We start from the raw sequence: 16,848 nt of genomic DNA, 5'->3' as shown, positions 1-16,848 counted from the left end.
TTTATCAAAAAGCCTGTCATCACAAGACTTATGGCCAGGCCAAAACATCAACCACCAAAATGAATGATTAAACCATAGGACATGATATATCACAATAAAATGAAAAAAAAATCATAGGATATTACATAGCACAAGCTTTGTTTGTAGTCACCATCTATCAAATGTGTTTGGAAGAGCTTATTTATAGTTTAGTCAAACTTATAACAAATACTTGCCTAAATAACTTATAAAAAATAGTTTGACATATTTTCACATATTTAGCTTATTAAAATGACTTATAACATGTAAAAACAGTTCAACAACATTCTCCCACTATAAAAATAAAAAACAGTTCAACAACATTCTCCCATTATAAAAATAACTTACATATGAATACTTCTGTGATAAACATTTATTCAAAAAGAGCTCAATTAAATGTATATCCAAACACAACCTGATTTCTTATCAAACGCACCCTAGAGTCATACTCATTATTGTAACGAATATCGAGACCTAACTCATCCTTACAAAACCGGCTTGTACGGTGAGGAGTGCCTCCTTTTTATAAACTCTTCTCAAGAATCCTATCTATCCGATGTGGGACTAAATCCCACCTGAGTGTTGGCTGCTAACAATTATGCCAATTTTCAAATGTGTGGTTTCCAACTACGAAGGCAATTTGAAGTGAAGAACACTCAAATATAAAACTCTATACTGCTTCCCAGTATGCCAGTACAATATATCCTAATGTTCAAAGAATTGGCATACAGATACTAAAATGGGACCCAATTTGCTCCAGCCTATATTTGTATTTCTGACTAGTGTAAGTGAGGTTACTGTATGTTATATACTGCCATACAAAAATGATAATTGTCTGTTTCACCCACTATTAAAATCAATTACTGGTATTTGAGGAGTTTTGGCTAACCAAATCAGCACCACTAACATACTTAGCAAAAAATGATATCAGACGAAATGGAGCACCGATAAGAGGAGCATCTGTTATTGGCACAGCATCATCATTTTCCACATTCTTGGTATCCTGCAGCTGTAGATCTCTTACATCATTATCATCCAGTGGAATTTGAACAATTTCTTCAATATCATCTGGTACCAGCTGTAGATCTCTTGCATGCTCGGCATGAATAGAGTCGCTATTATCATTCACCACCAAAGTCTTTTCCAATGAATCCAACTCCGGCACAGATATAGACGTAGCCTCAGATGATTCGGGTTCAGAAGATTTAACAAATTCAGTCAAACCATCAGGTCCAGTAACTTCAGAAAGTTTGATTTCCGTGTCTGGTCGATCCAGCTCAACACATAGCATGTGGACCTGAGGATATAAATGGCTTAACTTAAGAACACATAACACTATCTACAAAATCTAACCCAACCAATCTTAAATCTACAATACAAGGGAGAAAATAAAATAATAAAAACTGTCATTACAAAACCATCAAGAACCCTGCATATTTACCTTCTCAACAAGTTCAGCATTTTCAGCCATCAATTTTTCCACTAACATATAGGCCTCTTCAATTTGAGATTTCAACTCCTCGTTTTCAGAAGCACGGTCCTGTCCGTCATTAAGCAAAATATTGTCAGAGGCAACATAAAACACAGGGAAGAAGTTCATAACATGTATCTCATGTCCATCATCATTTTCAGAAATTATGATATATCACAGGTAAATTTGAGTATATCACAGGTTACACAGTAAAATGTTCCATTTCCAAAGTCATATATCGATCCTTTCCTTTTAAAGATGCCAAGAAAATGTATTTTCCTATGAACAAATATTTACTGTAGATTTCAAACATAAAAGATAACACAAACAAACCTTTGCAGAAGCATCCTGTGAAGCGGAAGAAGAGCTACTATTTTCCCTCAACTGCTGGTTTTCTAGCAAAAGATTATTCTTGGACTCTTCCAACTCTGCCACCTGCCAAGCTTTGTTTTTAATTTCCATATCAGAAATTAAGACATGTTTCTTATAAAATGGACATGGCCAAATAACATGTGAGGGTAATTCATTGTTTATGAAATAATAGAAGTCAAAGAAAAGAAAACGTTACAGCCAAAATGAAGGCATTAATGAATCGGTATTCAGTACCAAAACAACTGAAAAGTCATAGTCTGAACTGTTACATAAGTTATCCAGAATGTCTAATTAAGAAAAGTTGCGGAAATATTCATTTTAGTCATTCACCGACACAGGGGAACCTGCTTTGGTGCTCATAAAACTACTCAAACAAGTTATGGCTCACATGCAATAGCAGTCCATTCTGATTCCGAAACTGAACACTACAAGATACTGTTTCAAAGATAAGGATGAGGAAATTTAAGGATAACGATACCTGGAAATAATAATCTACAATACTTTATCAGGTTTTTCAATATAAAATATTCATGTATAATTAAATTGTATGTACATTATGTACAATACCTGCCCTTGTAGCATGCTGATGCTTCCATTCAGATTCGAAATAACTTCTTCAGTTGAGTTCTGCAAATAAAACACAATATTCCTCTTGTAACGGACATAATCACAAGAAATAGAGCACATATTTAGCACTACTCGGCTTATTCTATGCAAGTCTGTGCGGGTATACATAAGTCTATTACACAAAAACAATTTTGTAAGTTAGTTTCTCAATTTTGATAACTAGAGCTATAAAATCAAATGTTTATGAGTTAACTCAAGAAGTTCACAACCGAGAGTATTGAGTAGAGTGAACCAAGTAGATTGAGGAGGGAAAAATACTAAACTGGAAGTTCAAAGAATGTGCTACCAATAAGCATCAACTCCTTTCCACCCTTCTCTCTACATATTCCCTTTTATTTCAATCCCAAGTTTTTGTTCTCTTGACAAGCCCAGAGAGGTTCTTGTTGGCAAACATCATTTTCTTATATCCCCTTGATCTCATTTCACACCTTGAATCTAGACACTTGCTATAGGGGAATTTCAGACCATGACAACAAATGGTATTGGGCCTCGTGGAGTGTTTTGAAAATTGGGCTAGTGTGACGTTTTTATTTATTTTTTTCAGAAGAATTTCTTTTATCTTATATTTCATTACACTTTTTATTTATGCTTTAGACAGTCAGGATTGGATGCTTATAATTGCTAATCTATTATACAAAAATTAAGGTTGTTGATTAAGCAAACAATATATTCAATACAATAACACATTGGAGAGTAGACAAGTTATTACCTCTTTCTCAACAAATGAACTCAAATCACTCTCCGCATGAATTATTTTTCGCTCTAAACTGTCCTGTAAAATAGTGTATATTGGATTTAGAATTAAAACTAAACTTTCGCTAACCCAAAAAACAGGAAAAGTATGAAAGGCCATCAGAAGAGGGGATTCAGCTAAGGCTAAATAAGCAATAAATGTAGGAAATAAGTTGAAGAAGCAGTTCTAACCACTTTTAGGCTCAAAATGTTCTTTTCATTCAGCAACTGATTGGTTTTTTCAACAAATCCAGTCTGCATAAGATATAGTATTGAATATGAAATATCTTGATTAATAATTTTTCAAACGTAACCCTACTAATTCTTTTAAAAGGGAAAAATGTCAAGTCACACACCTCTTTTTGAAGTAAGGAATTGGTCTCACTCTGCAATTGTGCTATTCTCATTTCCAAACCAGTCTGTAGAAAATCAAGTTAAATATACCACCAGTCAGTAGTTAAACTTATATATGGATAAATATAATTAAATAATGCAAAAGAGCCATCTCATTCATCAAAAACTGTTATTACCTCTTTCTCGCTAAAGGAACTCAAATTGCTCTCCAGAATATTTAATTTTTGCTCTAAACCCTCCTGTTCAACAATCAATGGCAGATTTTTAGAATTTAAATTACAATTCTGTTAACAGAAAAAGAAAAAAAAAAAACTTTATTCTTATATGAGCAGCTAAGAGGGGTGAAATCAGCCAAGGTTAAAGAAGCATTGAATGAAGGAAATTGCAAAGTTGATGAAGCTAGGCGCAATACTACCTTTTCTTTCAGTAACAGATTGGTTGTATCCACCGATCCAGCCTGCATATGATATAATATAAAAAATTAAACATCTTGATAAAAATATCTCCAAAATTTACCAGTCAGTGCTAATATAAATACAAGGATGACAAATGTAAATGCACAAGATCCATTCACACATTAATCAGAATTTGTTCTATTCAAATCCAATTACTTCTTTAAAAAAATATCCGGTTCAAATTGGGTGCGGACTATGCCTAAAGTACTATACGAAATGTTAAGATCACAAATTAAGTAGGCAAAATATACTTGATACATTAACACACAAGAGAATTGACAAGTTACTACCTCTTTCTCACTAAAGGAACTCAAATTGCTCTCCAGAATATTTACTTTCTGCTCTAAACCCTCCTGTGGAACAATGTATAGCAGATTTAGAATTTAAATCACTATTCCATTAACAGAAAAATATCAAAAATTATTCTTAATAATAAGCAGCTAAGAGTGGGTGAAATCAGATATGGTTAAATAAGCAGTGAATTAAGGAAATTGTAAAGTTGATGTGGCTAGGCTCAAAACTACCTTTTCATTCAATAACATATTGACTTTTTCCACCAATCCAGCCTGCATATATGATATAGTTACTGAATATTCAACATCTTGATAAACAATATCTCCAAATAAATGCTACTGAATATATTCTTATATAAACAGCTAAAAGGGGAAACCATCTAAGGTTATATAAACGGTGAAATAAGGAATTTTCAAAATTGATGAAGCTGGGCTCGAAACTACCTTCTCATTCAGTAACAGATTTGTTTTTTCCGCCAACCCAACCTGCATATGATATAATATTAAATATTAAACATTTAGACAAACAATATCTACAACAAGTGCTCCTAAATATTGAAAAAGAATATATGTATGTATTTACACTCACCTCTTTTTGAAGTAAAGAATTATTCTCATTCTGCAATTGTGCAATTCTCACCTCTAAATCAGTCTGCACAGAATCCAGTTAAATATGCTAGTTAATAATTAAACATATGTAAGAAAAATGTAATTCAAATAATTGGTGTTTCTTGTAGCTTCCTTATAGAGCATTTTCTTTTAGAATTTATATCACCAAAATCGATCTTCCTCAAACATAATGTAAGAGTCATCCACACATTCACCAAAACTGTTAATTCAAATTTAATTACCTGCTTTTGTTTCTGCAATTCATTTTCAGTTTGTAATTTATTGATAATCTCTTCCATGGTAACCTGTAAAAGAAAGGCAAAACAAATGGCAAGAAATGGAAAAAGTTAGAAATAAAGCTCAATTTTAGTCATTTTTTTCCATGATTTCCTTCAATACTTCTATTAAGAAAATAAATGTAAAGTTGCAAAATAAGCAGTAAAACAGATACCTCACTGATAAAACTACAATACACTACCTCTTTATGAATGTGTCTATCAACTGCTTCTTTCAATTTTGCAATTGTCTCCTCTGCTTTGGCCTGCATAGCGATGGGTTATGTGCATTCATATTCATACTAAAGAACATTTATGAAATAAGCATGTAAATAATAGATGAAATAAATCTGGTAGATTAAGTTTAAAGTAAAATTACCTCTTTCTGAATGTAGACTTCATTTTCTTCTTCCAAATTTCTTATTGTCTCTTTTGAAGTGGCCTATTTTGAGATATGACATACGTTAAAACAAAGATATTTCTTGGACCAAATTTAAAATATATTACCTCTTTCTGCATGTGAGTATCATTTTCCTTATTCAACTTTCTAATTGTATCTTCTAATATGGCCTGTGGAATGATAGGTTATACATGTTATTAGAAATAGAAACATAAGGGCGACAACAAAGGACGTATATTTTTACATAGAACCCTACCTCTTTCTTAACATGCATATCAATTTCTTTTTTCAATTTTCTGATACTCTCTTCTAGTGCAACCTGTGGAAAGATAGACTATGCAAGCTATCAAAATTAGTAAAAAAGAATGAAAGTCACTCAGATAAAATGTAAAATATATCACCTCCTTTTCCACATGCATGTCCTTTTGTTCTTCCAATTTTCTGATAGTCTCTTCAGATATGGTCTGTAGAATGATGGAACATTAAGACCAAAACATAAGTCATAGCCTCACCCTGTCAAAAAAAAAAAAACTCACAGCCTCATGTATTTCTGAGATAAAACATTACCTCTTTCAGAATGTGCATATTTTTATCTTCGTTCAGCTTCCTGATTGTCTCTTCTGACATGACCTATGCATCGGTACACGGTACATATTACAAAAACATTGAGACATAATAAAACAAAGGAAAAGGACATAGGTTTCTTGGAAAAAATATTACCCCTTTAAGAATGTGTGTATCAATTTCTTCTTTCAATTTATGGATGGTCTCTTCTGATATGGTCTGCGGAGAGATATCCCGTACAAGTTACAAAATCATTGAATTATAGGTTCTAAAGCAAATGACATAAATTTCTTCAGTAAAATATTACCTCTCTCTGAATAAGCATAGCATTTTCTTCTTTTAATTTTTTAATTGTTTCATCTGATATGTCCTGTCGAAAGAAAGCATATGCTTACTGAAAATTTGAAAGTATTAAACATGGCAACAAATTCTTTAGGACATCTTCAACAAATTCTATTTGTTAATATCACTTTCATCTCCCGATTTTTTAATTTCATTTAGCTTGGCAATGAAATCAGGTCTACAAACACTCACAACTCAAACAAGAGCCATCGAGGGAACAAGGGAGATCCCTTTTTTATGAATTTGTTTGTATAACAAGGGAGACTAATTTTTTTTGGCCATATATAGCATGCACACAAACCTTGAAAAACTATATAGAGAATGAATTAGGAAATAATAAGTCCAAACTAATTTTCTCGATTTCAAAGAAAAATGATAACAATACCAAGGAAAAACACAGTCCCCTTCATTAACCAACATTTAAAATATAAGATTAGAGTCGTGACTTATGAGCATAAAACGCTATTGCACTAAAATTTGGTGAAAATCTATATTGGTTGAAAGAAAACTTACACATTCTTTACCATTTGGCAGATGTCCATTGGAATCCATATTAGTACTTTGCCCGTCTGCAGACTCCATTGGTTGAGCAGGCTCGCCCTCTGCACTTTTCACCAAATTCAAATCTCTGATTGGAACTTCCACATCTCCATTCCAATCCACAGTCACACTTTGCTCATCCTTAGCATCATTCACTAGATTATGATCCCTGGTACCTATTTCTCCATCCCCAATCGAATTTGACGCAGTCTCGGAAATACTAGCATGATCATCGTTAGCATTATTCACAAGATTTAGATCCCTGGTTGAAGTTTCTCCATACCCATTTGAATATACCAACGCCTCAGAAAGATTAACTTGTTCATCATTAGCATCATTTACCAGATTATGACCTCTGCTATCTATTTCTCCATCTATGATCAAACTTACTGCAGCCTGAGAAAGATTAGGCTCAGAAAGATTAACTTGTTCATCCTTAGCATTAGTCAGCGGCTTATGATCCAAGACACCAGGTTCTCCATCCACAATCAAATTTTCCGCAGTCTCGGAAAGAATAGCATGCCCATCCTTACCATTATTGATTAGATTTTGATCTCTGGCGTCTGTCTCTCCATGCACAATCGAATTTGCTGAAACCTCAGAAAGACTAGCATCCTCATCCTTACCATTACTCACCAGATTCTGATCCCTGGCACGTGATTCTCCATCCTTGGTAGAATTTGGCACAGCCTCAGAAATACTAACTTGCTCATCCTTAGCACCATTAACCAGATTATGATCCCCGTTACCTGTTTCTCGGCCCACAATTGAATTATCCGCAGTCTCGGAAAGACTAACATGCTGATCCTTACCATTATCATTCACTAAATTATGATCCCTAATAACTGTTTCTCCAACCCCAATATCGACATTATTCTTGTTTTGCTTGTTCTTTTTCTTCTTATTTTTTCTCCTTTTCTTATTATCATCCTCCATCTACCCAGCAACAATTTATATTCCAACTTCTAATAAGCACTACTAAAACACAGAACCACAAACAAAAACAAGTCTAAAAATGAGAACTTTAAGGTTCAAAAATTACAAAGGATTAAACCCAATAATGCCAACTAAAAAAAAAATCAAAGACCCAGATACAAAATCAATCATGATTCATTATATTTCAACATAAAAACACCAATTTCGAAGTAACTAAATAATGGGCATTACGAAATCTTAAATCTAGAATAAAAAAGTTAACAAATTTGTGGAAATTTGAAGAAAATAATAAAGAAGAAAGTGGAAAATGCAAATGACGATTTGATTAGAAAATGCTTACAGAGAGAGAGAGAGAATCTGGAAAGTGTTGATAAGTTAGGGTAATGAGGAAAATGGAAGTTATTTGTGTGAAAATGGGAGTTAGAGTGAGTGAGAAGCGATTTTGATGGAACTTGTACGTTTTGTTTATGTAATGTTTGTGTTCATGACACCTTTCATGAAATCCATCGGCTTTTACGGTTCCTTACTCTTTTGTGTATGTACTTACTCGAAAAAAAAAAATTACTCAATGTTTCCACAGCTAAACGTATAGATTAATCTTTAAATAAGAAGATATGATCATAGTAAATGAAAAATATCTTTATCAAAAAATTTAACATTATTGCATTCTTAAGATTCGTTTTGAATTTATAACTTTTTTTGGATTATAATGAATCAAAATATTTTTGGATTATTTAAAGGGAAATGTGAATATCAAAAATGATGAAAGGAAATAAATTTTTATACTTGTGTCTTTGAATTAGTATGATTGTATTAATTAATTTAGTCTCCTACACAACCACACTGATAATGTTTATTCCTAAATTGTAAATGTTAATCAAAGTCATATTTTTATTGATATTTGTAGGAAATATTAATATTAAATTACTAATATTATGTTATGTCCTCTAAAGTAAATAATTATTTATTTTAAAGGAATCGAGTACTTTCTTTTTAAAAGGTATTTTTTGTATATTTAAATTTGAAACTTATACTTGAATCCATTATTATTAATGGATGTAATTTTTACATATCAAATCAAATATTATTCAATTTAATTAATAATTAGTCAATCGACAAAAAAAAAATAAAGCAATTTTTAATTATTTTTGACAAGGCTATATTAAATTATAGGTTAAATTAGACCTGGAGTCCTTTAAGTTTGACGTTTGTAACAGATTGGTCCTTTAAGTTATTTTGGTCACACATAAGTCATTTAAGTTTGATATTTGTAACTGATTGGTCCTTTAGGTTATTTTGGTCACACATAAGTCCTTTAAGTTTGTAAAAGTTTTCAATTTTGTCCTTCTGCTAGCCAAAAGGGTTGCAACTGCATTTGCAAAAGGATCGTCATTGAAAGGAAATTGTTTTCGTTGGTTGAAAGAGACTAAATCAAAGTTGGGTGAAACTCAATTGTGACGGCGCGTGTAAAGAGAACGCTGAGCTTGCGAGTTGCAGAGGTCTTTTCATGATTATGATGGAAGATCGATGGCTTGAGGGGTTTAGCCCCAAGATTGGAGCATGTAATGCCCTGCATGTGGAGATGTGGGGCATGTATTTGGGGCTAGACATGATTTGGAGAGAAGGTGTATCTCATCTAATCATATAGAGTGACTTAAAGGTTCTAGTCGATATGATCACTAACAAGTGCAAAACTAATGGGAACATCCCCACATTAATTCAGCGCATTCAAAATTTTCTTCGGAGGGACGGCAAACACAACTTATTTATATTTGACGACGTGAAGGCAACAAAAGTGCTGACTGGATGACAAACTTTAATCTTTCTATAGATTCTTGGAATCTTCTTGCTTTGGAGTCCGCTCCTCAGAGTCTTAGTTTTTTACGACATTTTCAAGGCTTACATATGTATGCGTTTAGCGTCTTAATTTTCTTTTGGGCCACTGGCCCTCTATTGTACCCAAACAAAAAAGTATATATTGTAGTTTAAACACTTTTTATATATATTTTTTAAAATAAAATTTTAAGTTATGCATGTATTATGGAGGCTTACATAACTCATAGATGAGTCTAGTGGAGAATTTGGAAGAAATGATTGTAATTACCGAGGCTGTTTCTTTCCAAATTAAATGTTTGCATGCTGGCTAGTTTTCACATTGGTGTAATATTAAATGTTATCAATGGTAGATATTTGAAACTTTCTGAACTTGTTGTGTGCAAAACATTAACAGAAGAAATTGATTTTAGACTTTGCTTTCAATACATTTCAAGGGCCAATACTCATTCTCCCACCGTGTTAGAGCATGGTAGGAAGAAATTGAAACCTACTTTCCACCTTTTTTTAAAACAAAGTTTAGTGATTATAAGGAGTAATAGACCTTAAACAAGTTGAGTTGTTGAGACAAACACCTTATCAAGGAATTTGTAAAACAAAATCCAAATTTCCCACGGGAAAGAAAAGAGTGCAAAGGAAAACATGATAGAAACAAAACAAAGAGAGTAAGATCGTCGTTGTGAATGATAAAAATGTGAAGCATAGTATTTCTGGATCATATTCATAATGGAGCAGAGATTACCATGGTCAGGCACATTAACAATCTGCACCAGCCAAGTTAAATTAATTCATTGCAAATAAAGAAAGAGGGAATAGTTGTTCAACAAAAGCAATGAAACCTACAGTGTAATGAAAGTACAAATTGTTCTGATAAAATCTAAGTTAATTTAAAGGGTTAAATTATATAGATTTTGAAAGGAAACAAGCTTGAATGTTGGCCCAATCTTCAGCTAAAGAGGCTTTCTTGGCAAGAGCAAAGTGATAGACAGGTTCAACGGATGACATCTTGGTCATGAGACTCGCACCTTTCGGACATTCCTCATTGATTTTGGACTCAATGTCTTTGCCAGATGCTGCATTGATATCCATTTCAGTCAATACTGTAGCTAGTTCCTTTTCTGCTTCTTGAAGATCATGTTGAAGGCCATTAATGCGATTAGTGATTTGCTGTTTTCTCTGGTTGAGTTCCTCGTGCTTGTCATTCACATCTGTTCGACGTTGTATCAACTCTTGAAGACACCCAAGAACTCCTTGTTGTTCTTGATGCACATCATGATAGGTGGATAGGGCAAGTTTGATGTTTGGGAAGTCACTTTCAAAACGACCAACAACCATCTGAACTACAGAAAAGGTTCCAAAATCAACAGGGCTGAGATGGTCTTTGATTTCATCTAAATTTTTCAACAATGAAGATATCTCCCCAACAACACCAGTGGTGGACATGATTGAGTCAAGATCCTTGCCCACCAAGACTTTCAATTTTTGCATAACTTCTGAAATATTTTGGACATTCGGGTTTTGAGAAAGAGCACTAGAGGATAGAGCAGAAATTGGTGAGCTCAAGTGAACAGGGGCAGCGAGTCTTGACACAAGTTCTTCTAGTTGGTTATTTGAATAAATGCTCCTACCGACAGTATCTGTGTCAGCCTCTTTAGTTTCTTTCGCATCAGAAGCAGTATCTTCTTTGTCATCAGGCTCCGTGGTTGAGACAATTTCTGCCTCTACTATCAAATTGTCTTCGACAACCAAAGCCATAGGGCGAGATGTTTGGGGAAGAATATCATTTTCCACAGACAATTGCATGTTTCCAGTTTCAATTTCCGTGGCAGTTTGGGAAATGTCAACTTCATCATCCTTCAATTGATTACCCTCTGTCAAGATAGAGGATTGAGAAGGCAAAGACACAGTACCTTGTTGAATTGACATTTGTTTTGGAGAAGGCTCAACTCGATCACTAGTGGGAAAGATGATTTCTGGAATATCCTTGGGAGTTTCAGAGGATAATTGCAACACCGTCTGCAAAAGGAGACATGCAGTGAGGGCAATTACAAGTAAAGAAAGAGAGGAATTGAGAGCCCAATAAATTAATGCATTCGGGAAATATAATTCAAATAGTTATTTATCCATGTGCTGACTGAGCAGGCTCACCCAACGATGAACAATCAACTTCTGGGTATTGTGTACTTGTTGGAGGTAACTTAATATCATGGAAGAGTAAGAAACATAGTGTAGTTGCAAGATCCAGTAATATAGTTGAATACAAGGTTGTGGCATTAGTGACCTGTGAGCTCATTTGGTTGAAACAATTACTTAGAGTTTAAGTCTTAAAAAGACAACACAAATGGCACTAATATGTGATAATCAAGCGGCATTACATATTGCCTCTGGTCCGTTTTTTCATGAAAGAAACAAGCATATTGAGATAGACAGTCACTTTAAAATAATATTTTATTGGTAGAATATATTTGCAAATTGAAATATCATAGTTTATTTGCATGTGAATACTGAATATCATTTTTCTTATTCAATTTTCTAATTGTATCTTCTAATATGACTTGTGAAATGAAGGGATGTACATGTTATAAAAAATATGAGACATAAGGGCTAAAACAAAGGACGTATATTTTATATAAAATACTACCTCGTTCTTAGCATGCATATCAAGTTCTTTCTTCAATTTTCTGATATTCTCTTCTAATGCAACCTGAGGAAAGATATATGTGTTGAAAGAAAGTTGCAAGCTATAAACTATAAGGAAGAAAACGAAGAATGTCACTGATAAAATTAAAAATATATCATTTCCTTTTGCACATGCATGTCCGTCTGTTCATTCAATTTTCTGACTGTCTCTTCAGATTTAGCCTGTCGAGTGATGGAACATTACTGCCAAAACGCAAGTCATAGGTATTTCAAAGATAAAATATTACCTCTTTCTGAATGTGCATATGATTTTCTTCGTTCAGCTCCTTGATTATCTTTAGTGACAGGACCTTTGTACCGACACAGAGTACATATTATAAAAACATTGAGACATGATAAAACAAAAGACAGATATTTGTTAGATAAAATATTACCTCTTTACGAATGTTTGTATCAATTTCTTCTGTCAATATCTGGATGGTCTTTTCTGATATGGTCTGTGGAGCAATATGCAGTATAAGTTGCAAAGTCATTGAAACATAGGTTCTAAGACAAAGGACCTGAATTTCTTCAGTAAAATGTTACCTCTCTCTGAATGAGCATATCATTTTCTTCTTTTAAGTTTCTAATTGTTTCGTCTGATATGTCCTGTCAAAAGAAAGCATATATACGTATTTATAATTTTGAAAGTATTAGACATGCCAACATATAATATTGTTAAAAAATAAAGTTTTAAGACATCTTTAACAAATCATGTTTTTTGAATATCACTTTCATTTCTCAATTTGTTAAAAAAACTCTTTTGACAGTGTTAGGAACCCAAGGATTGGATTCCAAAGAAATAATACTTATGCCAAAGATCCTTTCCTAAGAGAAGAAGGTTGTCTTTATAGACTTTCTGTTACAAAATGATAGGGATAATGGGTAAGGATCCATAGCAAGTTAGCAACTTACCTATAACAGAAAAATACAATAGAAAACAGAACCCAAATAGAAATCTAACTAACAACCTTAAACCTACCTAGATAACTAACTTACTAACTAAACAGATAACTAACTAATTACTCTAACAACTGACAACTACTTTAACTACTCTAATTTCCCTTTATTCTATAATCCTATCACGTAGCCTGATAAATAGTAATTTCATTAGTTTGGCAATGCACCCATCCACAAACACTCAACTCAAACAAGAGACAGAGAGAACAAGGGAGATCCAATTTTTTGGCCATACATAACTTACACAATGAGTCACACAAACCTAAAAAACTATATACAAAATGAATTAGGAAATAATAAGTTCAAACTAAATTTCTCAATTTCAAAGAAAAGTGATCACGTGTATGTATGGTTCTGTGTTGACAAAAATTGATTTTGGGTGAATTGATTATGGCTAAAAGTGAGTTAAAGGTAAAATGATTTATGGTTGGATACATTTATGTAAATGTGAGTTGAATAATAAACTTGAGTGTTAAAATCAATTCTAGAATCAAAAGCTCCAATTTCTAACTTCAAGTAGAATCAATTCTTGAGGTAAAATCAATTATACTCGAGAGCAATCAAACATGTAGGAGTCAATTCTACACCTCTTGAATCAAATTTGGTCCCTCTAGAAGTGAAACCATATACACATAGCCAGGGGCGAATGCTTGTACAACAAAGGGGTAGCTATGGCTACCCCAAAAAAAAAAAATTAATGAGTTAGTAGGTATATTTTTATGTTTAGCTACCCCTAATAATATATATTTGGCTACCCTATGTTCGATTTTAGGTGTAATAATTTTTTGTGACTTTGGTTACTTTAGGGTGGCCACCTCATAAAATTATTGCTAGCTTCGCCGCTGCACATAACTAGGGAAAAAGTAGTTCCCTCCAAGAATCAACGTTTGAAGTAATGACTCATGAGCATAAAACACTATTACACTAAAAAACTGCAAAAGTCTATATTGGTTGAAGGAAAACATACACATTTTTTACCATTTGGCAGATGTACATTCAGATCTTTGTTTGGGACCTCTGCATCCCAATCCCAATCCTCGCTCACACTTTGCCCATGAGTTGTGCTCAAAAACTCAGTGGAATCCTCTTTACCGTTATTCACCTGATTCTGATCCCTGGTTGAACTTTCTCCATCCCCGTTTGAGTTCACCACAGCCTCCGAAATATTAGCATGCTCGTCCTTAGCATCATTAACCAGATGATTATGATCCCTGTTACCTGTTTCTCTATCCATAATTGAATTCAATGCATGCTCATCCCTAGCATTACTCGCCAGATTCTGATCTCCATTACCTGTTTCTCGGTCCACAATTGAATCATCCACAGTCTCTATTAGACTAGCATGCTCATATTTACCATTATAATTCACTAAATTATGATCCCTAATTACTGTTCCTCCAACCCTAATATCGACATTATTCTTGTTTTGCTTGTTATTTTTCTTCTTGTTTTTTCTCCTTTTCTTATCGTCCTTCATCCCACCCAGAAAATTCACAAATGATAAAGTAATTAAATGTTTACCAAGATAATCCGGAGAGATTGTTGGTGTTTATGATGAATGAAACGGTGAAGGGTGATGGAGTTAGAGTGAGTGAGAAGCGATTTTGTTATAAAAAACCACTTTTTTTTTTTTTGCATTTGAACTTCACGATTACATCTTTGATCAAATCTAACGGCTTGTAGGATCCCTTTTGTCCTTACTCTATTAACTTCTTTCTACGAGATTACTTCAATTTTAATGTTTTTTTTTTACTTGATATCTTCAATGCAAAAACCGTACACATTAATCTTTCATTTAAATAAAACTTTGATGTAAGACAACATTTTCGTTCAAAAAATTTAATATTGTTTTATTTTTTAGAGCAATGTTATCTGTACAACTATTTATTGTGACAACTTATTGGACAACCAAATTTTACAAAGAAATTTTGATAGTGGCACAAAAATCAAAGCAATAGAGAAAAAAAGTAGAATGATCATGTGAGTATGAGAGAGAAAGTTATTAAAAAATAGTTGTTCAAATATCATTTCTCTATTTTTTATGTTAGATTAAACCTAAAGGATATCTTATCATTCATCATAGTGTTTTTGGGTCATGTATTTTTGGGTCATTTCAATGGTTTGGAAATGTGAATGGCAAAAAGAAAAAGGCTAACAAATGTCTCTAAGACAATACTCTTCGTCTAACAATAAATGTCCTCTTTTCTAAAAAATTGTCTTAAATTATTTGTCCTTTTTATAATCAAATATAACATTTATTACTTTTTTTTCATTAACATACTATTATTTATTGCATTTCAATCATCAATAATTATTCTAATACTTATAATTAATAAGGGTGTTTTAGTAAATGATACACATTTTTCATTAAAATCAACAATTATTAATTATTTCCAAAATGATAATACAAATCACTTCACACTGCAAAAGTATAGATTTCGAGACCGATAGTTATCATAGGGTTCCTATAATTATAAGAAGCATACACTTTGAGTTCAGACACCCCTGCAGTTATGACGGCATGCTTGTAGTTATAAGAAGGATATGTTGCTTCGAGTTATAACACCCCCACGGCAACCTTGTGCTCCGTGTCTTCAGCACAACTCTTTCAAACTTCTAGTTTGTTAATTTATTTTTTGTACATTTCTCTTGCTTGCACAGCTCTGCGTTTCAGACACACGTTTATGTATATGATAATAATATTTATACGGCAAATTCTATGGTACACTAAAAAATTTGAGTGTACCGGTACACCAAATCGTTAAATTAATGTAATTAAATGGGTTTGTTTTTAAGAAAAATAATTATTTTTTATTATTGACAATTATAATAATTAAATCTTACGCTTAATAACAATTTTGGTCCCCATATTTTCATCTTTTTTTGGAATTGATCCCTCTGTTTTAAAATTCGACAGTTGTTCTCCCTCTATCATATTTTTAACTAAAAAAACGTGATGTGATAGATTTTAAATGTCGTGGTATATGATCTGAAGACGAGAAAATATCAACATCGATGAAATCGTTATATCATCATATTTTAGACAAAACTCTAGATAAATGGATTGGAACCGTCGAGTTTTAAAGCAGGGTGATCAATTTTACAAAATAGTAAAAATACGGGAACCAAAACTACAATTAAGCTAATTTCAATCTTATGTTTTGTTGGACTCTTTAATATCTCATAATCATTTTGTGTTTGATGTGTTGGACCATCAATCCAAATATGTTTTATTATGCAAGAATTTGTCAATCGATCAGCATTTATTCATTCATTTGTCTCATTCCCTCACTTTTAGCAATCATAAATTTTTTAATCAATTTTTATAAAAAAAAATAAAAAATATTTTTAGGTGTATTTAAGCAAGGTTTATATGGAGAGAGAAAAT

At 32.8% G+C, this 16,848-nt stretch overlaps 2 protein-coding genes across 8 annotated transcripts; both read right to left on the bottom strand.

Moving 5' to 3' along the window:
• Nucleotides 1-317: 317 nt before the first annotated feature.
• Nucleotides 318-8,522, bottom strand: LOC25498859 (MAR-binding filament-like protein 1-1). 5 transcript variants are annotated; one of them, XM_024770393.2, is made up of 25 exons: nucleotides 8,329-8,521; nucleotides 7,026-8,030; nucleotides 6,478-6,540; nucleotides 6,327-6,389; nucleotides 6,174-6,236; nucleotides 6,008-6,070; nucleotides 5,863-5,925; nucleotides 5,714-5,776; nucleotides 5,586-5,648; nucleotides 5,410-5,472; nucleotides 5,174-5,236; nucleotides 4,912-4,974; nucleotides 4,767-4,808; nucleotides 4,554-4,595; nucleotides 4,320-4,382; nucleotides 3,990-4,031; nucleotides 3,751-3,813; nucleotides 3,577-3,639; nucleotides 3,413-3,475; nucleotides 3,198-3,260; nucleotides 2,429-2,488; nucleotides 2,250-2,339; nucleotides 1,823-1,924; nucleotides 1,460-1,558; nucleotides 318-1,315 (listed from the first exon to the last, which is right to left on the bottom strand). In XM_024770393.2, the coding sequence occupies exons 2-25, from the start codon at nucleotides 7,986-7,988 to the stop codon at nucleotides 875-877; spliced, it is 2,826 nt and encodes a 941-aa protein (XP_024626161.1). In that variant the 5' UTR covers nucleotides 7,989-8,030; nucleotides 8,329-8,521; the 3' UTR covers nucleotides 318-874. The 5 variants fall into 5 exon arrangements, with proteins under 5 accessions (XP_024626161.1, XP_024626162.1, XP_039683438.1 ...); XM_024770394.2 differs by having other exon boundaries at nucleotides 7,026-8,027; XM_039827504.1 differs by lacking the exon at nucleotides 4,554-4,595 and having other exon boundaries at nucleotides 8,329-8,522.
• Nucleotides 8,523-10,498: 1,976 nt separating this feature from the next.
• Nucleotides 10,499-15,098, bottom strand: LOC25498858 (uncharacterized). 3 transcript variants are annotated; one of them, XM_013593814.3, is made up of 6 exons: nucleotides 14,428-15,098; nucleotides 13,047-13,109; nucleotides 12,896-12,958; nucleotides 12,749-12,811; nucleotides 12,463-12,525; nucleotides 10,499-11,837 (listed from the first exon to the last, which is right to left on the bottom strand). In XM_013593814.3, the coding sequence occupies exons 1-6, from the start codon at nucleotides 14,935-14,937 to the stop codon at nucleotides 10,722-10,724; spliced, it is 1,878 nt and encodes a 625-aa protein (XP_013449268.1). In that variant the 5' UTR covers nucleotides 14,938-15,098; the 3' UTR covers nucleotides 10,499-10,721. The 3 variants fall into 3 exon arrangements, with proteins under 3 accessions (XP_013449268.1, XP_024627183.1, XP_013449269.1); XM_013593815.3 differs by having other exon boundaries at nucleotides 10,502-11,837; nucleotides 14,439-14,604; XM_024771415.2 differs by lacking the exon at nucleotides 12,463-12,525.
• Between the last annotated feature and the right edge of the window lie 1,750 nt (nucleotides 15,099-16,848).

The sequence above is a fragment of the Medicago truncatula genome, chromosome 7 (genome assembly GCF_003473485.1).
Source record: "Medicago truncatula cultivar Jemalong A17 chromosome 7, MtrunA17r5.0-ANR, whole genome shotgun sequence".
Lineage (NCBI taxonomy): Eukaryota > Viridiplantae > Streptophyta > Magnoliopsida > Fabales > Fabaceae > Medicago > Medicago truncatula.
This window is presented reverse-complemented; position numbering and strand designations above follow the sequence as displayed.

What these genes read in the sequence shown, in the direction of transcription:
- LOC25498859 (XM_024770393.2), bottom strand. Translation starts at nt 7,988, where the DNA reads ATGGAGGATGATAATAAGAAAAGGAGAAAAAATAAGAAGAAAAAGAAC. An exon ending in TGCCAAATGGTAAAGAATGT is followed by an intron (nt 6,541 to 7,025) that starts GTAAGTTTTCTT and finishes TTCTTTCGACAG; the next exon opens with GACATATCAGATGAAACAAT. An exon ending in ATTCTTTACTTCAAAAAGAG is followed by an intron (nt 4,809 to 4,911) that starts GTGAGTGTAAAT and finishes TATCATATGCAG; the next exon opens with GTTGGGTTGGCGGAAAAAAC.
- LOC25498858 (XM_013593814.3), bottom strand. Translation starts at nt 14,937, where the DNA reads ATGAAGGACGATAAGAAAAGGAGAAAAAACAAGAAGAAAAATAACAAG. An exon ending in ATACAAACATTCGTAAAGAG is followed by an intron (nt 12,812 to 12,895) that starts GTAATATTTTAT and finishes GTCGGTACAAAG; the next exon opens with GTCCTGTCACTAAAGATAAT. An exon ending in ATATGCACATTCAGAAAGAG is followed by an intron (nt 12,526 to 12,748) that starts GTAATATTTTAT and finishes ATCTTTCCTCAG; the next exon opens with GTTGCATTAGAAGAGAATAT.